General features: G+C 40.2%; 2 protein-coding genes across 4 annotated transcripts in view; one reads left to right on the top strand and one right to left on the bottom strand.

Moving 5' to 3' along the window:
• LOC108105777 (protein outspread) overlaps window positions 1-23,646 on the top strand; it is an 81,870-nt gene that overhangs the window by 40,454 nt on the left and 17,770 nt on the right. For 2 of the 3 annotated variants that reach the window (XM_017212499.2, XM_017212501.2), the window contains exons 2-3: window positions 1,363-1,389; window positions 4,883-4,963. In XM_017212499.2, coding sequence (XP_017067988.2) covers window positions 1,363-1,389; window positions 4,883-4,963 — 108 coding nt within the window. The remainder of the gene's footprint in view (window positions 1-1,362; window positions 1,390-4,882; window positions 4,964-23,646) is intronic. The other variant, XM_017212500.2, reaches the window with a different exon arrangement.
• Window positions 21,513-23,601, bottom strand: LOC108105778 (alcohol dehydrogenase-related 31 kDa protein). Its single transcript, XM_017212503.2, has 3 exons — window positions 23,491-23,601; window positions 22,544-22,948; window positions 21,513-22,490 (listed from the first exon to the last, which is right to left on the bottom strand). The coding sequence occupies exons 1-3, from the start codon at window positions 23,584-23,586 to the stop codon at window positions 22,173-22,175; spliced, it is 819 nt and encodes a 272-aa protein (XP_017067992.1). The 5' UTR covers window positions 23,587-23,601; the 3' UTR covers window positions 21,513-22,172.

Below are 23,646 nucleotides of genomic sequence, written 5' to 3'. Positions count from 1 at the left end.
TTATTTTTTTTTCAAGGGAATTCATTTAATTAACATATTGCTTAAAGTTCTGCGGAAGTGATTGGAAGTTTCATTGAGATTCTATTAAAAGGCGCATCAATAAACCTAAAAAATAAGCCTTTCTGATTGTTTATGATTAAAGAACATTAATCATGCGACTTTTATTGTTTAACAACTTGCAATGTTGGGCGCGTGTTTTAATTATAATATTTGACTTTAATGGCTTTATCAAATTCGAAATAAAAACTATTCGGTAACTTTTGCAGAAGTTAGTGATCAGAAAACCAAAAATTGTTTATAGCATGCGGGGTCGGTTGAAAAACCTGTTGCCACCTAAACTCCAACTGGATGGATGTGGTGGCTAATGATGAGTTAGTCGGTGGCTGTGGTTGTTGTTTTTGCGGTTGAGGATGTTGGTCGAATGGCTTGCCTATTAAGCCGCAACTTAGAAACTTGAAGCGAAACAACAACTGCAATGGCAAGATTGAAAATACACATGTATAAATAAACAAAAATAAATAAACAAACAAAGCTAGGCAGCTAGAGCTGGGGCTGAAATTGAGTTAAAAGCCCAAGAGATTCGACGAGATTGAAGCTGCAAACAACTTTCCACTCCAACTCGAAGTTGAAGCGGCTGGTTTGTTTGGGACTTGACTTGACTTGACTTTGACTTGGACTTGGACATGATCCACGTGTGCGTGCGGCTCACTAACTAAACGCGATATATATATATATATATATACGTATATCTATATATATAACGATAGATATGTGATATGTGGAGGGGATGCCACAAATTGTTTATTTGTCAATCGGTTTTTGGCTTATTAGCCGCTGCGGCAGCAAAAGTGAAATTTTCCACAACACTGCAAGTGAAGCTCTCAGCTCCAAAGCTCTTGGCTCCGATTTATGGCCAGTGGTACGGATTCAGTTAATAGCCCCAACTGCTGCCAATAAATCAGCTAGTAGCTGCTCGGCAGTGAGTGAAAAACGTGACTTTTGATTTGACATTTCACAGTCATAAGTATGCGATGACGACGCCGACCGCGACCCGTCTCTCTCCTTAGGTTTTTATTTCTTATCAAATTAAATCGAAAACAAGTCGGTCTCATGCAATTTAAATTCATTTGGCCGATGCAGCTGGGGGTAAGTTGCGGGCTCGGCCCCATCTCGAGCGTCTTGAATGTCATCTCGGATATGGCTAAATGTCAAAATGCATCTGCCTCATCTGAGACATCTTCCCCGCTGCTAATTGAGTCATTTGGTTCTTCTTCATCGCCCCTTCTCTTTTCCATTAACTCTTTTAATTCACCAACTAACCGAATGCATTCTCTATTCGTATCTTGCACGCTTGCGCAATAGCGTTCCACGTCGAATCTGGCAGAACCAGTAAGTATAAGACTGCATACTCTATAGTATATATTGCGGATAAGTATGAGCTAAGATCGAATATATCGTTACCTGTGCCTCTCTGTCATACATAATTGCGTTTGCATGACTTCATATCCAGTGTTTTCTGTATGTGATTTATTCATATATAGCCAAGGTTTGGTTTCTCATTAGAAATTCTTGTTTAAATTTTTATATTTTTCAAAATGTAAACTTGAAAAACATTACTTTATCATATATATCATATTTTTCAATAATAACTTTTTATTTTACAGATGTTTATTTATATCAATCAATAAAAACCTTTGTCTCAAATTATTCTATTTATAAAACCAACACTTTGTAGTGACTTAAAATAGCAAATAAAGTAGTTTCAGCCTTAAAAAAACAAAACCTTCTGATTGGTAATGGTTTTCAATTAAGAGCTGTTGGAAAACAAATTGCCCAAAAAGCCTTACTTTACCTTGGGAGCCAGTTCTCGAACAGTCAAAACCTTTTGATTTGTCATTAGCATTCGTATTTGAGACTGACTGAGTTACTCACTCGGCGTGATCAATCAGTTGGTCTTATTCAGACCACATTTGCACGGCGCACTTTGCTTCATTAGCTGCCGGCAGTCGTGGGCGTAGCCACGCCCATTATCCCAGAGGCTCACTCAAAATTCTGCACGCGCAGCTAACCCTTGTCACCGCCCCTCGCTTACTACGCCCCATTTTCTCCCATTTGTGTGTCAGCAGCGACATGCATAAATATTCAGCATATGGCTTGGTTTTGATTCGAAATACCCTAAAAACAGAAGTTGGGTGGGGTTAATTCTTCAAAGCTGGCTTTAAATTAAGACTCTAAACTTAACTTAACTCTTAGTAATATCTAACTAGTAACTTCCAAACTACCTAACCTTCATTTTTCTGACTTTTTTGTTGGTTTAACAGATTTGCAATAATTTACATATCGTCCACTTGTAATCTTCTCAAAGCTGTAATTTAAATAGTTAAACTTAATTGGCACTAAATGCTTACACTGTGTAAAAGGTGAACCTATAATCTTAATCTTAGTGCATGATTGACCTTATGAGAACTAAATTCTTTCCCACAACCACCGCTTGCCAAAACAATTATTAAAAACTCTTAACTGGGGGTATATAACCTCCATATAAGTAGTTTTTGATCGGTTATTCTGGGGGACAGAAAAAATGACAAACATTTCGCACAATTTGGAAGACAATTGTGACTCATTTAGTCACGAATTTTTCCTATTTTTTTCGCCTGTAGTTTTTGTTTAGTTTTTCCATTTTTTTTTTTGTATTTTTTGCAAACAAGCAAAACAGCGACCTGGCTGGCATTGATAATTTATGTTTGAATGTCTGTGGAGTCCGTTGGCTACGTGGTTACGGGTATTACGAGTGGCCAACGGTACTCCAGTGGAGTCGCTGCCACACGTCGCACAGTTTAGCGGTGGCAAAATTAATGTGACAAAAGTAGATCGCAATTTGGTGATCGTGTGAGCCAACGATCGGAAAAGGGGTCGTTAGAAGGTGCTACCTAGCTACCTAGCTACCCACTAAACCTGAACCTATTTCTGTCACTTAACTTCTCGGACCCATTGAAATTTATGTGGAAAACGTGTCGACTGGCTTAGCCTGATGAAAGCCTGACAGCAGCTGCAAACTGAAAACTGCAACTGCAACTGCAACTTGCAATTGTAGCTACTGTTGCGGCCAACTGTTGCAAGTCTCTCACTCATTCTCTCTCTCTCTCTCTCTTGCTCTCGATCCCCAAGTTATTTGAATACAAACGTGCGACTTTTCACATAAATCAATGTTAATGGCGCATTTAAACGACCCACCACCGCCAACAACAGCAGCAACCACAGAGAATATCATAAGAAAAAATAAGAAAAACACAAACCAGATAAATAAAATTAGCCAGCGTAATTGCAAACCAGACAGCCCAAAAAAACGAGATATAAAAAAATGTATATAGAGTACCTCGATTAGACCTCCGTGGAGGAGGAGTGGGAGGTATCTGATGTTTTTTTCGTTTGACCAACTTTGTTAAGTTGTTGGTTAGTTTTGGAGCTCTGGAGGCTCTGGAGTGAGTGGCCGGGAACTACCTACCGAATTACACATTTCGTTTTTGGGCTTTGGTTTTCCTATTTCGTTTTTCCCATTTTATTGTTTTGTTAACATTTTATGGTGTCGGTTTACAAGACATGATCGGGGTCGACTGGGATCGAGTCAAAAATCGGGATCCCAGGCAATATTTGAGGTGGCTTTGGTCATTTGCAAAGAAAAAAGGTGACTTAATTGGTGGTCTGTTGGTAATGTAGACGGTGTGACAGTAAAAAATCTTAAATAACAGTTGAGTAAGGTTAAGAAATTTTGAAAAAATAAATAAAGATTTAAAAGTAGCACAATATACTGCATAATGTTATCCTTATTTTACTTAGAACTTTTGTATTTTGTATTTTATTTTCCTTAAATTTCTTTCTTTTACTTGCCAATCTACACAAATTAGTGCCCATTGCAAGATTGCCTCACTTTCTTTAATTAGCAGCTGATTGATGAACCTAAGGCCACCGTCGGAGTTGCCACAAATTAAATGCCAGTTCAGTTGGGTTCAATTGGCAGGGAGCACTGAGCTATCCCCCCACTTGGCACTCTCATTTGCAGTTTGTCAAATCGAAAAAGTATTTATATATATAGACAAGTAGACCACCACCCACCAGAAAAGCAGACCAAAACAATCCTAAACAAGAGACCGACAGCAGCTTAATGGCGGGCGCGACTAACGACCGAAATCCACTTTAAATGCGGCCCAATTGTCGCTTATTGTTCGCCAGCTTAGAGCCTAGACTAGAGGTGTGCAAAGGCCAAGACCCCCTGAAACCCCGCCGATGTGTGGCAGCCAGTGGTCTGGTTTTTGTAGTTGTTGTTTCTACTTGTAATTTATTTTATTTGCTTTAACCCCCTATCGCCCCAAAAAGCCAAAAATACCACGCAGACAGTTAAATTGGCGCACGTCATTAACATTAGTCATGGCTTAGACGAATAGTTCGGCTAAAATCTATATAAAAGTTTGTATGTGTGGCTGCGGCATTGTTAACGTAACACGTGCGCGATAAGCAAGCCAAAAAGGGGGCTTAGGAAATTTGGCATTTTTTAATTAAAAATACATTTAAATTTGTGTTTTTTTTCGGTAGAGCGATAAGCAAGATATGATAACTGCGTTGGTTTTCAATTTTTTCGTTTTGGTTTTTTGCCAATGATATTTTCGTATAAATTTGTTTTGCTAATTAAGATTAAATGTATTTTTCGGTAATTTATTGAACATTTGTTATCAACCATGGTAGAAAATATTTTCAAGCCCAAATTATGTAATTTATATTCCATAACCAATCAGCATCGAAATGTGTTTATTAGTCTTATGTGACACTTTTGCTTAACCAAGTTATTAACATAATTTTTATTTATTCTCTTTCGACATTTCTTTAGGCTTCGCGAAAGGTCTCCAAATGCGGATATCTATTTGTGGCGCCAGACTGGGACTTCAGCAATCCATTGTACAGAACAAAGGTGAGTTCTAATGATAATATTGGTATTGATATCTTTATGACCTCTTTAAAAACAACATGGTGATTTGTTCTTTGAAATGCTTTCGGTGTTAGTAGTCATTTGTCAGACAAACAAAAGAGACTAATTAATAAATTATAATTTAACAAATTAAAGATAGAAAGTTTGGAGACCAACCCAACTAGTTTGTTTAGAAACTCCACTTTATTTGTTAAGCAGAATACTCAAAACCATTAAAAACTAGTTCAGGAAAAACTACTTAGATTCATATCGAGTACATATGGTGAACCTAATGACCGCTGCCAGTGTAGCATCTCATCGGAAGAGCTCTCCACTAAACTGACTGTTTAGAGAGATCCTCATCCCAAGAGTTCCACACTTGGCGAACCAGTTCGTTTGGGGGCACACGAAAAGAAGAAAATCACACCTTGAATGCATTAAGGCTAACCAAATTTCCGATGTCCACTTTCCCAAAAATGCCAAACCGCCTATCCCCACTACAAGTAAATCCCATAAAGCAAATTGCCAGCCTTGTCCACCCCAAACGGGGTGTGTAGGGGGGAGGGGCTTGGGTTGGTCATGGGTGGCGACTTGGCGGCTTGGCGGCTTTGACGGGGTGGTGTGAAAAGCAGAAACACTTGAGCAAATATTTGACAGCATCTGGCTGGCGGTACAGAGGCGACGCACCACAGCCACCGATTTGTTTTTAGACGGTTGGCAAAGAAAGTGCCGCAGGTTGTTGGCTAGGGGAAAGGTGACTCGAAGGGGAGGGGACAGAGTATGGTAATGATGACAGTTTGGCAGTTGATACACTTAAAGAAAATAAAACCAACATTTGTTCTTTATAATTTTTAGGGAGGAAGAAAACTATCTAAGAGGTAAACTTATGTAAAGAGTATAACTATATTTGATAAGGTTTATGATCTATGGGATACCTTATTAGTTTACGACTTTTGTAACAGTGTAGTTGTACTGTACTGTTAGCAGCACCCGCAGTTGCATCAGCTGATAGTCAATACCGGCAACGCCTCTTCTACATCCTCATCCTCTTCCTGGGAGTTGGATCTTGGATCTTGGACTTGCTCTTGGTTATGGACTGGGGACTTCGACGTCGTCACTTCACTCTCTCGTGGCGATTTGTATCTCGACCAATTAGCGAATGACGTAGCGACGTGGCGACAGCAGCGCATCGTTAAAACCGCAACGCAAACGTTCGGCGACATATGCAAATGGCTGCAAACAGTTACAGGTGGCTTGGTGGTTTCGAGGAAGGGAGAGGCAGGTGGTTATGGTGGGTTGGCCAAGTAGAAATGGCCAAATGGCCAAATGGCCAACACTGCCTCCACTGATCTGTGCTGAGCGACGTTCAACTCCGTCAAACTCTAGCAATAGACAGCGATGCTGATGATAATAATAAAAGTGTGCGCATGCGCAGAGCGCACTTCCTTGTTAACAACATAAATTTACGTATGTTTTTTAATAGATGGACAGGTATTTAATTAACATTTGTGCAGAAGCAGTTGCTGTCGCAGTCGCCGTTTCAGTCTTAGTTTCAGTCTCCAGCTCTCAAACCGGATGTTGTTTTCTGCCAAGAGTCGAGCTGTGTTTGTGCGAAGCTGGAAAAGCACTCAGATTCAACGAGCGGGGAAGGCAGTCATCAAGTGTCTTGAATCGAGGGCGGGGCTAATTGTGGTGCTGGAGCGGGAATGGGAAGGAAATAAATTTCAGCCAACTAACCAGTGTTTGGCGGTGACTTTCTTTTGGCGAATGTGAAAAAATAATTGAATTAATGATGAAAATTCACCAAGTTTCAGCTTAAAAAGGAAAGAATAATAAAGGTTTTTTTTTTTAATTAAGATTTTTAGATTTCCTATTTATTATCTTATTATCACCTTCCTTCCCTCAAAGTAACTTTATATCACTTACTAAATTCCTCTTTCGATGCTAATTCCCCACTCAATTTCCATTTCACTAAAGTCCATGTATCATTTTGCTTAACTTTCCCAGCTTCTCGGCGAATATCTCCATTGGCCATCAGTTCTTTATCTCCGTTGAGCAGTCATCAAGTGGTGCCCCTTTCCTGGCCTTTAGCAAATCCACAGCTCTGGGCTCTGGGTTACCCACAAAGAACAGTTGCTCTGCTTGCTTCCTTTCCTGCCTTTCCGCCATAATGTGCCTCCTCCAGTGGGGCAATTACGTGCTCTATAGTCCAAGACCCCAACCACTTCCCCGCCATCAGGTGCAGGTGGAGCCAATTTCTTATTGTCTCGACTCTTTGCATTGGCACTTTTTTGTTTGAACATTATTAGGATTGGCTTTGTTGTGGGTCTCTTGGCCATGCACCTGAACTTGATTGTTAGGCCTCAAGGTGCTTAGCTGGCTATGTTTTACTATGGTTTTTTGATTAGATTTGCAGGGTGCATGATGCAGGCCTTGTGGGTGGTAAGTGAGTGAAAATCAATTATGGTTTATCAGGAGAAAGCTGGTTTGGTATGAATATCATATGATCTTTCTCATATTACTCTTAAGATAATCCCTTTACATTCTTAAACAAATCAATTAACAACTGTTACAAGTTTACTGAGACATCGGCCCATTACCCTCGATCAGCCTCATAACCCTTAAGACAAATCGACAGTTAAGTTATGCGTCTGGAGTTCCGAAAGTAATTTCCCCGTTTCTGCGGCGCTGAAACCCTTTTTAGCATAATTTCCGATAATTTCCTTTGACAAGTTAAATGCTGCAATTTGGTATCCGATAATTTATCATATAACTTAATATTGATTACGATTATAAAAGGGCAAAAAGCAGAAGTAAGGGGGAAATCTCTTGGCTCTGTTTTCCTCCTTTACTAGCTATCTTGCTCTACCGTTCCCCGCTGAGCATCTTTCTCCCTTGCACCCGAATGCGCTAGGAAACGGCAATAAACTTACGGCTTGGAATTATGCAGATTTTTATCGCCTCGCCAACTTTTCTGCATACAAAGTGCATAATTTCCAGAAAGGAAAAACCTGCTCCCGAGACGACGACGAAGACGGCGACGTCGGACGGACGGACACGTGGGCAACATAAGCGCTGGCTGAGCAGCAGCCGATAAGCTTTTTCTTCTCTTTTTTCGTTGCCGGAGAGAGATGCTGAAGTTGCGGGGAAATATTTTCATAATGACGACTTTTGCGTGAGGAGGCATTGAGTTGGGAAGCATCAAGGGGAGTTCAATGGACCTGCTCCTTAAAAGCGTGTAGCAGCCCCCCAACCAAAAACGGAAGTGTTTGCCTCGGGTTGATCTGCAGCTTGGGCCTGATAATGAAATTGATAATCACAATCATCATGGTCATGGCTATGCTGGCTGGCCACTGTGTTGATTGACAAGTTGACCAGGAGTTGGACTGTGCCGGTGCCTTGCTCTCTCTCTCGGTGGCTTTATTAATTAAACCAGGAAGCGTTTTTGGCCTGCCTCCGCAGGCAGTCCTCTGACTAACTTGACTCACTCACTCGCCAAGACCCAGCTGCTGGTGCAGCTGCTGGTGAAGATCTTGAAAAATATTTATTAAAAATTATGCACGCATTAGCTGGCGGTTGGCGGTCTCCCTGGGCTTTATTAAGGAAGTGTTTTGGCTTGGTGGGCGAATTACACGAAATGCTGCATATTAATTTAGTTTCTCTAGCGGTAATAGCTGCGATTTGCGGTCAGGCTTAGACCCAGACTCGGTTTATGGCATTTTGATAGCCAAGAGAATCCGCTATAAAAATAAGCATCTAACATTTTACGATCCCGGCCCGTTCTCTTTCTAAAAAAAAAAATAATAAAATCCAGAGACTAGAAACTATTTGGTTTCGTTTTTTCGATTTTTTTCGCTTTACGCCCACAGTATGCGTAGTCGTTTGTAATTTCCTCTCGAAACTAATTACGAAATGGGATGGAAGGAGGAGCGTCGGCGGAGGAGGAGGATGGTATCTGAATCGTGAAAAACAAATTAGAATATTAACTGAAAATTGTCTACACGTAAGCAAATTCATTAGTCGCAATTAACGGATGATAGGAATGGAGACTATCGATTAACTTTGCTACGGATTGCATTCAGTCGAATACGATGTGGGCGATTGTAATGGGTTGGAAGTGGAAATGAATTGCCGGTGAGGATGTGGGTGCTGCGGATGAATGGGTGAGAGATCTGTAATCCAGAACTAATGAGTATGCAGTCTGGGAGGGAAATAACAATCGATCACCTCCAAACAAATCTATCACGATGCTGTAAGTCTGAAGAAGTTGTTTTTCAAATTTATGTGCCTGTTAATTGGGTGTTAATGATGGACTTTAAACGTAAAGAAATCACTGAAATCTTACATCACAACTAAGATTTAAGAGCTGTTAATTGCATTTTAGTGAGAAAACAGCTTAATTTGATTAATAGCCAATAAAAGCAATTCAGGTATTAAGTAAGATTACATAACTTCCGTCTAGGTAATGAGATATCTTGATTAACAATTATTATTTGGCAACCATAAACAAAGTGTTATTTGACATTTTGTAAATATTTAAGAAATATGCAGTTATTTTTGGTGGTGATCAATTCTGAGCACACAGCGGCACAAGTGGGTTAAGCACATGCATAAAATGCAAACCAAACAAACTAATTTGCACACTTGACGGCCTGCCAAGTTGAGAATGGCTGCATGAACGATTGAATGGAATGACTAACTGAATGACTGACTGTCAGACAGCCAGGCAGCTGCTCTGCTCCCACCGCTAATAAATACCAATTAGAATAACATGCCAATAAATCTTGGCTGGCTAAACTCTTTTCCATAAACTGCAATCGGCTGTTGTCGATGCTGCTGCTGCTGCTGTTGGTGCTTTTGCTGTTGCATTTGAACGGAACTGAAGGCGACCTTGGTTCGCATATGAGTCTGAGATGGATATTGGAGATTTTTACACTGGCAAAAAAATGTGTGACCAATAATGAAAGCGAAGAACTAGAACACATCTTAAGGTTCAGAAAGTAAGTTAGAAGGAGAAAATGCCATGACAAATTCTTGAAAGGGAAGTAGTTCTTCACATGCAACTATCACCTACCTCTTTCCGCCAGTGCACACTTTTAGTAAACTCTCCCACTTGCCGGCCTCCTCTTCCACCTCCACGACCACTCGTCTCTTTGTCTCTGTCAGTTTCATTCATAAATAAATACAAAAGTGCAACACCTCTAAATTTATATGTTAATTAGTTGGGCTGCAAGCTGAAACCGCAAATTAGCCCACGACTCGCGACCGACCGACTGATGCATTTGCAACTGTCAACAATGGAGTGGATGGAGCGTTGTGGATGGAGTTCTCGACGTGGGTGCCAGCCGCCTGCCACCTTCTTTTTTGTGTTTTTTTAGCTTTTTCCACCCACCTGAAGGTGTGTTAATTGATTGCTCGCGTCTCTCAGGGCTCACAATTGCTAACGGTAAATGCTGCAGGCTAAGGCCACCAATGCTACAAGAATTCAATGGCAGGAAAACAAAAAGGTCAAAACCAGGGGGAAAATAAGTTGCGAAAACAAAACTCATCGCCGTCGTTCAGCCATCCATCCAGAAAGTCAGCAAAAACTAGACAACAAAAGTATTGCCTGTGCACATTGTTTAAAGTCATATTTCAAAATGACAATCATCCAAGAACCAATCGGTTTTCTTCTGATACCCTGTAGTTGGAGATAATAACGACACTGCCAATCGTGTAAACTATGGAACTTCCATTACTTACAGAAACTAAAGGTTAGGGCTAACTTTTAGCTGAGATAAGAAAAACCTAAAGAACTGTATTTTTCAACTTCGATCACTAGTTAAAAAGCTAAAAGTTATCTGATTTCAATTACATAACCACAGAAAGAGTCTAAGAGCTTCGATAGAGTTTCAGTCAGTATTCCATTGAGTGTTATATGCTATACAGCGTTGTCAATGGAATATGGCTAGCTTTAGTCTCCTTCGCCTTCAGTGCTTTTGCCATGCTTTTTGCTTCTTGCCATTACATAAAACACTGAGCTGGAGACAAGGCGAGACTTACGTAGACCGAGCGTCTAACGGAGATGACGTTGACTTGGAGAGATCGCGTATTGGATTTCCACGCCGTCATTGTCGTTGAATGGAGCCGCGCTATGAGTGATGGGCAGCGGAGGGAGAGGTGGTTTTGCTATGTTGCAGTGGTGCAGGGAGGGGCGTAGTGGCAGGCCATGTGTGGTTGCATTGACGAACTGTCTGACGGCGGAAAGAGAGGCTATATTTCTAACTGTGGTGTGGTTTTATTATTGTGCTCATCAAGCCTAGCGGGCCAGCCTTAATAAAAATGTTTGGTTTTTGTTTCGGTTTGGTGGATACCCTAGATGGGGAAATAGGGGAGTATGATCATTTAGGGAATGGAATTTGTTTAAGAATAATATATACTACTTAAAGTTTTCAAACGAAGTAAAGGGAAGATGATTGTTTAGGACGAAACATATACCTACACGACTTACAGCTTTTGGGATGTATCAATAAAATGTTTAAATAAGATTTAAAAGGCAGAAATTATTATTAACCTTTTTGATAGTCATTACTTGTGGACTGTATTTATAGGTTTATCTAAGCTTTTGTCACGTAACACTTCCGGTATATTCTAGACATATGATTTGGGCCAGCTCTAGCGTACACTCCATTCGAAACTGAGAAACTTGAACGCTTATGAGATTTCTACTCATCTTTCTGATCCCCCCTCTGTGCACACCCCTCCCCAACGTAAGGTATTATTCAACTTTTTTCATTTGATGGCTGCTGTTTTATGCAAGTTCGTATATCGTTTGTGTCGGCATTTTGTGTTTTTCATACGCTGCAGCAGTTCGCTTTTTGTCATCTGGCCCATGTCTGCAATATTGTGCAGCCAAACAAAAAGAGATGGGGATACTATAATGCAGTTGGGTGAAAAAACTATGGCAGGGGGGAGGGAAACAGTCACAGTAAAGTTTTCATCATAACGGTAACGACTTTTGCAAAATCACCAGGGAGACGTTAGAGATGTTTGATTTCCGCGTAATTACCTTTTTTGTGTTACCCCTCTGTTTCGGGGCGGGGTATTGTTTTTCCAGCTCTGTTTGGAGAGTGTCTCGTTCGCACTAATTACGAAAAACAACGCCTCCGGCAGCTGCAGATTTGTGGGCGTGTCGAGCGATGTGGCAATTGTTTTTTTTTTTATGCTGCATTTTTTTTTTTTTGCTATTTTTGCTGCTCACTCACCGCTTAACACGTATCGCATTAAGGCGCATTTAATAAGCCAATTGCCGCTCTCCCAGTCGCCGGCAGTTAGCCCATTCCCCCATAAAAGAAAATAACTACTAGTGAACGATTTCCGCTCGCGACCGTCATTTGACACGTTTAACGAAATGAAAATGATTGACGACTTGGTGACTTGACGACTTGCCAACACACTGGATTCATTCTCTCAGTCTACATCTCCTATATGTGTATATACTCGTATATATATATATAGATTTTGCAATGGTGTTGCCTCTTGCAAAATGGCCAACAAAGTGCACTGCTGTGGGGCCCACTGACAAGTTAATAGTCAACTCTATTAACTTTTTATGACCACAACAAGTACTCTTTTGTCGCCCCAAAGGAAGTTGCATTCACCCGAGAAAAACAACAACAACAATGAAATAATCAATTTACGAATATTGAAAATGAGAGCCTCGAGCTGTTTGGTAATGACTAAATCAATAATTGACTTCCTGCGGTGCTTTGCCAATCGCATTTGATCATTATGGCATTGATTAGTGTTTCAGTTTGTTATGTAATTTGCGGTGATTGGTTATTGGGACAACTTTTAATTGTCAATTAAAGCGGCAGAATAGAACTTTTTGTTAGCATCTATTTCAGTGCATAAAAAGAACTTAATATGTTTGTGCCAAATTTGTTCAATAAACTTTATAAGCTTGTCTTGAGAGTTTTTGTACTTCCCTAATTTTGTAAAAAAAATAATTAGATTTGGTTACATAACCATAGAAAACATGCACATGTTAACACAAATTCAATTTCCTACCAATTTTCAATCATCTCCAACTCTTTCGTAATCGAACACAGATCACAAAGGCATTTCCCAATAGCCATTTAGACTGGGTGTGTTGACAAGGCTAACCAATAGACGCCCCCGCAGATCTGTCCATCTTCTGTGGCAGGGCTAAAAACAAGCTCAATTTATGAGCCCAGCTTGTGGCATCCATCATCGCGCAACTTGTCTTGTCTCCTAAAAGGGCCCAGCTCTTTGGAAGCTACATATATACCTGATATATATGCGTATACGTATTTTTCTGAATGCAAACGAGAACGCCACATAATAAACGCCAAAAAGCGAACCGAAAAAAAGGAACGCCAGTTCGAGCTGTCCGTGTTATAAATGATGGGGCCTAAACTCCAAGTCGAGATTCGAGCTCGAGCTCAAGCCTCTTTCTCTCTGAAGCCTTTTACTCTAGCGCCACATGCCACGGCAAAAGATCTAAGACCATGTTGCACATCACAAGATTGTCTGTCTGTCCGACTGACTGTCTTTCTGTCTCGTAGTCTGTCTAAATGTTGGCGGCCCACGCATTCTCTTTGGCTGAAAGATATCCCAGCGAGTGGAGGGCAGGGAAACCTGCTGCATCATTTTTCACTCGAAGATTGCATAATGATTGACAATTCATTATGCCAGCCAGCTTTTTGCTGGGATCTCTTAGGCATCAAGGAGTTAATAGCACTGAGAAGAATGTTTAGTTAAGAAGAGATTTGGTTTTAATTTAATAAACTAAGTACGAAAGCATGGAAGTGAATGCCTTAAGTTAGAATTTGTATTCAAATTGGCTTTAGGTCATAGCTACTACTTTTCTCTCAGTGTATATCAAGGTTTCTTGGGCTTTTAACGGGCGGACAGATTAGGCATCTTCCCCGTTGGCAATGAGGAAGTGTGTTTGTTTTCCTTAAGTCCGTGTTCTTGCATCTAATAACTCACTAATGAATCTTTTCAAATGTTTTCTTTTCTTTCAGGTGAGTGAAGATCAAATACAGAATCAAGAGAGAATATCGCATTAACTCAATTGCGAAGCTAGAAGTATCAAGGTCAGTTGATCGTTTAATTGAAAAATCCACAAAGGTGTGACCGCAAAAGCTAAACAGCAACAACAACAGACATATCGTGAACTTTCGAAAACAATAGAGAGATCCGAGTACTTGGCCCCAAACGGAGAGACCCACTGCAATTGAGTCCCATAGATATTGCACAACTTTGTCGGTCGTTTGGCCGTTTTGCACACCTGTTGCTCTGTTGCTGTGCCCGAGCTGCCTTCAAAAGCTACAGTCGATGTCTAATTGAAGCAATTAGTGAACCCATTATGGCATTTTTCTTCGATCTTTTCTGTTTTTCTGTTTTGGTTATATATTTTTCGTTACTCTGGCCAATTCAATTAGTTGAGAGGGACCGGGGGTCCGTGGCTCGTAATTAGCCCGAGCTTATCTGTGTGTGCTTCGGGGGAGCCTCATCGAATCCATCCATCCATCAATCCATCTATTTCTATGTTGTGGCTATGACAACACACCGTAATAAACAACACAGAAAAAACACTGACAAAAGACAATTGACCTTCGTTAGTCAAAAGTTCATTTGCATCAATTTATTATGGCATATTACACTCTGAACTGTGGGAGTTATTTGCGCAAACTTTGGACTATGAAAAAAGCTGTTTTTACGTCTGAGATATAAACATCAGAAGTGGGTTAATTGAATGGATAAATGAAGATTTAGCCATGTAAATATTAAAGGCAGTACAATATTTGCTTTTAATATTCGTAGTTTAACACTTTTCGAGTTGTTACTTTCCAGAAGAAATGCAAAACGCGAGGTCCTAGAGCGATTTCATTATCGTCTTTCACTATATAGATCCAGAGGAAAGTAATGAAAAATGTATAGATTTTAATCAGTTGGCGATCCATCGAAATATTCGTCTTACAGACTTGAGATTATAAATATAACTGACTGAGGATTTTAGAATAAACTTATGGCAAGGCGCCTAGTAAAATATTTAAGTACTATAAACCCTAGATAACCCCTGCAATCAGAGTCTTGCCACGAAAAAATTAATGAAAAATGAAACATACTTTTATAAATAATGATGTTTAGTAATGTTCCAGTAAAACATTTCAAAAACTAGTTCAACAGAAACATTTGCATATATTTCTTAATCTTGCCAGAAAACTTAACGACGACTTGGCCAATTTATAACTAGTTTCAAAATAGTTAGTACAGCTAGAAAACTGGAACTGCTTAAAATTCCAAAGTCCGGCGGCAGTGAGGGCTGCCCACTTTGTTTGCACAAAGGAAAAACATTTGCAATTTTCATAAATCAAACGTGAAAATCTTGACAACAAATGAAGCTCAGCAGAGACCTTCAACCTTCGGCACTTTGCATAAGCTTCATTATCGTGCGAAATGCCTTGCCGAATGGTGGCCTAGCCACGTGCATGGCTATCTCTATGACTCTATCTTAATTCAACCCATCTTCCTTCGCAAGTGTTTTTTCCACCGCCATGGTCACAACTCACACAAAGAGCTGTCAGATTGGCTGGCAAAAAGATAGAAAAAATTGGAAGTACTCCAGGCTGACATTTAATGCCGTGTCACTGCAAAAAACCAGAAACCGAATCTGTAAATGAGTTCACTGAACGCGCGACAAACCAAACGGGCCAACACAATCAACGTCAATCAATTGGTCAGCTGACTGGCGATGTTTATGGTACCCCACCCCGCCACTCTTCGTAAGAGAAACAAAAACATTATATGCATTTTTTGGGTCTTGCAACCAAAGTCACTTTTGGAGTTTGTTCACCCATCCACGCCGACTGGGAACGGGGCGCCATTTCCAAATATCCATACAAATATTTTTGCAGCGCTTGTTGCTGATTTTTTCCTCTTTTTTTCGGCTGCAACCTGCTTGGGTAATATCATATTTTAGCAAAACTTGTTGAAAATTCCAAGACACCCATACAAAGGCGCTCTCCTAAGCCACACGGCACACACGCTGCTGCTGACCAAGCTCTAATAACTAATGGCCAAGAGCGGAGCGGGCCAGTTTGCGGCTTTGGCGCAATTTGAGACTCGATTTCTTGCACCTAGATACAAGGCAGCCCAGGTAGGAAGGCAAACAGGCAATCGCCAACCGCATTTTCTCAGCTCTCCAAACAAGAAAGGAAAGCTGAAAGCTAAAGGAATTAGGTTCATTAGATACCCTTACCTTTCTTTAAGGGTAAATCATGCATCTAAAGAGGTGTAGTAAATGAGGCATTTTTTATTTATTATAGGTTCAGCTCCTTAATCTATGTAACCTTTTAGAAGGGTATAATAATGTAGAAGCCTGTGTTCAATATTAGGTCTAAAGATACGAAACGACCTTAAAGTATCTCTTTATGTTAAGATTGCCATTCTTGCCCATGTCTCGTAAACTAGTTGGCAACAGGGAGTATTATGAAAGAAATCCAATCATAAAAGATCCCCAAAGAAGCTTTTCCTATAATAATGAAGTACGCCCGGAAACTTCTGGTGATTCTAACTTTTAGGAATCCTTTTTATGAAATGAAACGAAGATTAAATGCTTCCAAGTTCCAAAAAAGACAAACCCTCTTGGAAAACCTCTCCATAAAAAATCAGAAAATATGTGGTGAAAGGCTCTCTAATTTCTTCATGCCAATCTTCTTATTTTCTTTTACGTATTCTTTGGGGAAGTTCTTCGGACATATCCTTGCAAGCAAGCAGACGCCACAAATCTTTCAGTTTTTAGTCAGCTGCAGATACTTTTTCCATACCGCGTGTGCCACTCCCCTTCAGATGCCACTAAGTAAACGCAGTTTTTACAGAGAAAGAAAGGATATAATTTTCAAGAATCTTCATTAAGAAAGAAGTAATCCGTAAGAGATCTGCTTCAGGTATTTTAAAATATCGAAAAACGATTTAAGAATTGCAGTTAAATGGTTATATAAATGTAAAAAAGTACCCCTTTTTCTCTGAGTGCAGCTCTAAATGATGCAAGGCAGCAAAATGTTGCGAGAAATGGTTGCGGCAGCTTTTTCTCTTGGTCAGCTTTTCTGTGGGTAACAGCAGCACAAGTTTCAGCAGCCGCAGCAGCAGCAACAACAAAGACGTTCTAAATGTTACGTTATAGTATTGCATGTTGCTGTTGTTGTTGTTACTGCTGCTGTTGCTGCCGTTGCTGTTGCAGTTGCCGTAACTCTTCTACAGATGCGCCTCGAATTAGGTCTCCTAGCTCTGGGCGCTGCTGCAGTAGCATTTATTGTTGTTGTTGCTGCTGCTTTGTGGTTGTGTTTTTATTGTGTAATCAGCAGATAACGGCATTTAATGGCTGAATGAGTTTTCCGGAGAGGAAAACTGGAGAATAGACCAAACGCATTCCGCACGAGTCCGTTTACTACTTAACATTTTCCTCATTTTCGATAACTTAATTTTTTTTTCGGCGCTCCAAGTTTTGTCCGGTCAGCTGAAGCGTGGCGCTAATTGATTTCTATTGCCTCAATTTGAAGTTTGGCATCAATTTTGAAATTGCCAAATTATTTCACAATTCGTTGTTTTTCCGTTAGTTTCCCATTTCGCAGGTCTTTCGTGGGGCAGCTTAAATTGCATTCGAGATACTTGTTATTTAGATAGAGTTGTTGATTGGATGGTTCAGCCCGAGTGGTTTCGATTTCATTTTCCGCTTATTAAAGTGTCATAATTAACTATGGGACAGAGACGAAAAAACCAAATCAAACCTGCAATGGAAACATTTAAAGCATAATCTGAAAATTTTTTAATGACTTTCGATTTGGTTTGTAAAGATATTTTAGCTACAAAACCTTTCTTTTTTTTCAAAAATCATTCAATTTGTAATGACTTCAGCAAAAAGAGATTATAAAAAATCATAAACAATATTTTAAATAAATTTCAATCATATGGAAACTGAAAAACTACTTTCCAAGCTCTATTGCCAGTGCACAACCCATTTCGTTGCCCCAAGGCATTTTTCTATCGAAAAACGAAGAGCAAACCATATTGGTACCGATCAAAATGCAATGTTCCAGCAACTAATAACAGTAAACGTTGAACTACTGGCCAAGATTGATTCAGCGATTGCCTCACATCATCGTCGTCATCATCATCTTGGCAATCAATGCCGTGCCCCTCGATTTCCTCGACTGCAATTCCCAAAGGGAGAAGGGTGCCCAAGCAAGCGAATGCAATTCCCCACGACTCAACTCGCCAGAGAGAACTCCGAACCCAGCTCAACTTCCAACTTGCCAACTTCTTGGCTGCCTGAGCGACTGCCTCCACTGACTGGCCAGATCACTCGCATCCACATCCACATCCACATTCACGTCGGCTGGGGCCAACACCAACAAACTGGGCAAAATCAAAATCAACAGCGACAGCAGCAACATCAGCTACGTCGACGATGACGGCGACACATGCTATGGGTACATAGCATAAAAATTACTTCCTGATTGTGTTACATGCACCCAGGACCGGTCCCGAGTCCCCCCTCTTTTCAGTCGTCACCCTTTCCGCTTACCCCTCTGAGAATATTGCTTATTTTCACACTGCAAAAAGAGAAGCATTCAAAAGATGCAAAAACTTTAAATCAGATGAGGTTTAAAATGTACAATTAATAACCTATGAATTCAAAAATGAACCTCCTTCTCATACTGATAGCCTTAAAGGTTCCAATTAAAATTATTAAGAAAACTATTTTCTTAATTTAAATTCTTAAGCCCTTTTGGGGATCCTTATCATCGCAGTGCATCGACATCATTTCACATTCGTCTCTTGTACATACAAAGTGGTTTGCTGCCTCAAGGCTGAAATGGGTACCGTGAGTGGTGTTCAGGAGGAGGGGGATCTAAATAGGGGAGGGGCAGGAACTCTGCGTGGGCCAATCTGCCGGCTAGGTGGCCCTCCCGGTTAAACAGGGTGACCCTTCTCCATCGGAACCAAGATCGAGAGCAGCGTGAGATCTGTATCATTCAAAGAGTGTCAATGGACGCAAATTTACAAAATGTTTGCTGTTTTGTACTCGAGTTCCATTGTTATGGGCATTTGGCGGAACCATTGTCACCCGGCACGTGTCGGAATCTGAGATCGACGGCTCAGGTTCTGTGCTCCACTCCCGAATCAGGAATGGTGGTCCATGGTGTATACTCGTACTCGTATGGTGCTAAATTCGGAGCGGGACGAGGGAATGAGGTGGAAGCGACGACCCCCGGAGGGCAAGTAACGTTTTTGCCTGTCATTTTTCTTCATGTTTATTTTTCGCTTACTGCATTTTCTGGCATTTAAGCCAGGCTCTGATCTATCTGTCTTTTATTTTTTTTTTTTTTTTTTGGCCGCCAGTTTTGGCCAAGTTGGCGTTTTGCCTTTTGTGCCGGCTGTTTGAGTTTCTGTGTCAGCCCCAAACCCGGAGCACTTGTCGTGATTAGTTTAGAAAAATGTTGGCTATTAATTTGCTGCCTTGAGTAACACTTGTTATTTGGCTTCGCATTTCGCATATAATCTTGTCTGACCGCCTGGTGCCATGTGCGGCCGTAGATAATCTTTATGCGCCGCTCCAAACTCGGTCTAAATCTGAGTCTCTATGGCCCCAGCCAAAGTTATAGACTCTACCAGTTGGCCATACAAATGGGTCTTGGCTTTTAGAGGCTTTCAGAGTCTCAAACTATCAGAGCGAATTGTGCGGGTACGGGGCATGTGCTAGCCATATCTAACATGTGTTCATGTGTTTTCTTGCCAAGCTGCCTCATGTCTTATGAAACGAGTCCGAGATTGGTGAACTCTACCCGTGGGGAACTAGATCAGGAAATCAGCATTATAGCTAGTAGAACAAATCATAGCAGAAATTTTAAAACGAATAACATTTAAATGTTTCCTGTAGTAATTCATGAAATTAAGGTCGATGTACGATGTAATAAGGTCAAAGTAATTATTATCACAACTCAGTTTTTATAGTTACGCAGATATAGATCTCGGATATAGCTATGGCCTAGTACTAGCTACTAATTATTAGAGCAAAATGATTAGAAGAAACAATCAGTCATCCTGTTTGAACTTTAGTTAGATAACCTTTGCTTAATTACTAAAATACCTTTAGTTTTTTGCCAGTAAGTAATGAATGGCAATTACGTTCCATAATGAGTACATTATCAGTGTTCGGTATAAACTCCCATCAAATCGGAGCTTTATTATCTCACAACGCCTATGTACAGACAGCTGCTGCCTCGCCGATCCATGCAGTTGCATAATCACTATCTTCTTCGGCGGTGGCGTGCATCCGTCAGGTTAATTAGTAAAATACCTGGTGACCAGGCACGTATTGCCATTTAAAAAGCATCAGTTATTTTTTTACCTCCATTTTTCCGTAAATTTTTTTGTTGATTAATCTCCACCTACTGCCGGCAACCGGTCGGTCGCATGTTTTTGTTCGATCTACAGCGGTGGCATAAATACTAGAACTAGTCGAAGCCTAGATACTCTCTAAATTAATGGTTGTCTCTTAAAATATATGAGTGTAGTTTTACAAAAATTAATAGTATATCTAGAAAGATAACAGCCACAGCACATAGATCTTTAATATTAGTTCTTTGCTTTAAAAAAATAAAGAATAATTGTAAGCCATAGAAATCGGTGTCAAAGATAATTGTGTGATTGGTCAATTACCAGCAAAGAATATTTATTATTTAAAAGCCATTTTTCTTGTATCGTAATTTTCAAGATTTTTCACCGTTTCCTTAAGCCAACCTACCCCAGCATTTTTCGCGTCTCAAGGCCTCTCCCATTTTGGCTATTGTGCCCTAGCCAATCGATTACTTCCTGCATTTTTAAATGTCCTCCCCTACTCCCCCTCTTTTGGCTGCCGACCAAATTAATCAAGCGTGTGCCAAAAAAAAGAGGAAGAAACCAGCAAAAAATTAAACGAAAAAAAGGAGTTATAAATGAAAAATGCTGGACAATTGCATGGTTCGCTTACAGTGACTAATCGATTTTTGGAATTAAGTTGCGCCGCGGAAAGGAAAGCAAACTTGCAACGCCAGAAGAGGTAAAATGAAGGGGTCGGGGGACGGGGAACACTCTGGAAAAATGGTTTGATATGGCCTGGCCAGATTCCAATCCATGCGATTCCGTTGGTTCCATTCCGCTGCGTTGGGTCCTCAATGTCCGATGGCTCTTTTTGGTCTGGTGGCTATTGATTTTTTTACGATCCGAATGGCCCCGGCTAGGGGCTAGAAGGAAGACAACGCACTCAAATGGGAAGTATGCCAAGGCGGAGTGCCCACAGTTTACCCTACTATATAGCTGGCATATATATACATACAGAGAAAATCTGAATACTTTTGTAATTAAAAATTATTTATATCTTTTAATACAAAAATTAATTAAGATATACATAAAACAGAAATTAAAAGATTGATTAGAAAGATGAAAAAGTCAGCGTACTAAGCTCTAGCCGCTCTTGCGGCTAAATCAGTACGAAAAATTGAAAATATTACAAAATACTATATCATTTCTCTGACTGTAACTATAGCTACTCACTCCGAATATTCCTGGGCAATGTGTCGGCAGATTTGTTTGTTTTTTCATTCAATTCTCGGTCGTCCGATTGGGTTTCCTTTTTGCTGCCTGGCTGGCTGTGCGTTTGGAAATGTGCCAAAGTTCAATGCACGGCATTGCTCTGGCAAAATTTCGACTCGCATTCGCATAGTTGAGATGCACTAGAGACGGTCTAGAAATGTGCACGAAAATGCTGCGGATATTGATGGCGGAAAAGCCTTGAGTAGTTGGTCTTGATTTTACATTTGCAATTCAGATCAAAGGTTGAGGAGAGAAAATTTAAATGAAAGCACTTGATAGGAAGTGCAAGGAGGTGTAAAAGTAATCAAGGCAAACTATTGGAAATTTGCTTTCTTTGTGTGCATTTTCCCAAAGCCTGTTGACTTATAGAAATCAGTGAAAAAAGATTTCCCGAACCACCTAATTAAACGCATCAAATTATAGTTCCCACCGAAACTTGCTGCATACTTTTAGGCACCCCGTTATATGTCATTATTCATTCACACCCCATAGATGACCCATATCTATTGTCATATTTAAAATGAATTGCCTACTTTTGGTGGAATTCGTTGGTTTATTTGATTCGACTTTAATCCTGATCCTCTTCATCGTTGTTTTGCATATAATGAACAAACTGATCCGCCATATGCCAGTACCAATGCAACTTGACCAATTCCAATCCGCCTTTATCTGCAATCCATATCTGACCATTCTCCGATCTCTCGATGGCATTGACAATATTTTGGCCACAAACCGATGTGGATTGGCAGGGAGCACGACGCAGGCGATCGGCAAAGGATTGACCATACTCCAGAAAAGCTTTTAGTTCCCGATCCACAAAGACCCTGGTGGGACCACAACAAACTGCCATGACAGCAACTCCATTTTGGGAATAGTAAAGAGGGTCCTAAAAATAATATTATATTAAGCTAAAAAATTGAATAGGAATTTAGAACTCACAGCTAGACTCCTGGTAAACCCAATAACACCAAATTTCGAAGCACTGTAGGCACAGAAAACTGGCGATGGATCCAATCCTATAACCGAGGTAACATTCACAATAAGTCCACCAGATCCCCCCATTTTCCTATCCATATGAGGCAATACCGTGGCTACAGTATTCATCATTCCCGTAAGATTTGTATTAATAGTGGCATCGATATTGTTTTCATCACACAAAGTAGCCCCATTGATCAGAACATCTATATAATCCATTTGAACCATCACCTCATCAAAGTACTTTTTCATTTCTTCTCTAGCCATGGTCACATCGTAGGTCCAGAAAAATATCTGAGTACTAGGCTTTATGGACTGAAGCTGGGCAATTGCCTGGGGATTTTCTACACTCTGTAAAATGGCCAGTTTCTGAAAAGGAAAATAAAAACCAAATAATATTTTAACTTATCATATCCAATTCGAATGCCTTTTAAGATTGGAAATACAAATATTTTAACAACAAACTTATTTATCTGCCTAATAAAAATAGACTTCATTGGAGGGTTAATATCGAAACGTCAATAAAAGCTTTTGATAAAAAATATAAATATTCAAACGATAAAGTTCTTATCATTTCTGAAAGAAAAGACTTCATTGGCACCTATAATCAAATACAAATATTTAGTTTACTTTAAGTTTTACTGCACCTTTAAGTACACCACAATCATTATATTTTTTTAATATATTTTCAAACTGACAAAGAAAAGTGCTAAATCCTTAAACCGAATCTAAGCCGAAACTGAAACATAAACTTAATTGTTGCAGCGCGCGAAACAAACATGAAAAACTCATTAACTTAATTAGTTTCGACAGCGACTGGCTGGACTAGTTTCGAGTTCGATCTGGGCAATAAACACAGCCCAGAGCAGCTAGCAGTTAGCAGTCAGCACCCAGCTTCCCGAGCCACTCACCGCTATGTTCTTGGTCATGAGAACCTTGCTGGTCTCGAGTGCAATTCCTCCGCAATCCGCCACATAGCATACATGCTTGCCCGTCAAATCGAACATTCTTTCTTTCCGCTTTCCAAGACTTCTGTTTTACGACTGATTGGTTGGAGCAACTGGCCC

Source organism: Drosophila eugracilis, unplaced genomic scaffold, assembly GCF_018153835.1.
Source record: "Drosophila eugracilis isolate 14026-0451.02 unplaced genomic scaffold, ASM1815383v1 contig_353, whole genome shotgun sequence".
NCBI classification, from domain to species: domain Eukaryota; kingdom Metazoa; phylum Arthropoda; class Insecta; order Diptera; family Drosophilidae; genus Drosophila; species Drosophila eugracilis.
Note: the sequence above shows the minus strand (reverse complement) of the source record. Positions and strands in the feature narration are given on the sequence as shown.

Coding starts and splice junctions, on each gene's coding strand:
- LOC108105778 (XM_017212503.2), bottom strand. CDS start 23,586: ATGTTCGATTTGACGGGCAAGCATGTATGCTATGTGGCGGATTGCGGA. Junction 22,949..23,490: donor TCATGACCAAGAACATAGCG/GTGAGTGGCTCG, acceptor TTTCCTTTTCAG/AAACTGGCCATTTTACAGAG. Junction 22,491..22,543: donor GGTTTACCAGGAGTCTAGCT/GTGAGTTCTAAA, acceptor TATTATTTTTAG/GACCCTCTTTACTATTCCCA.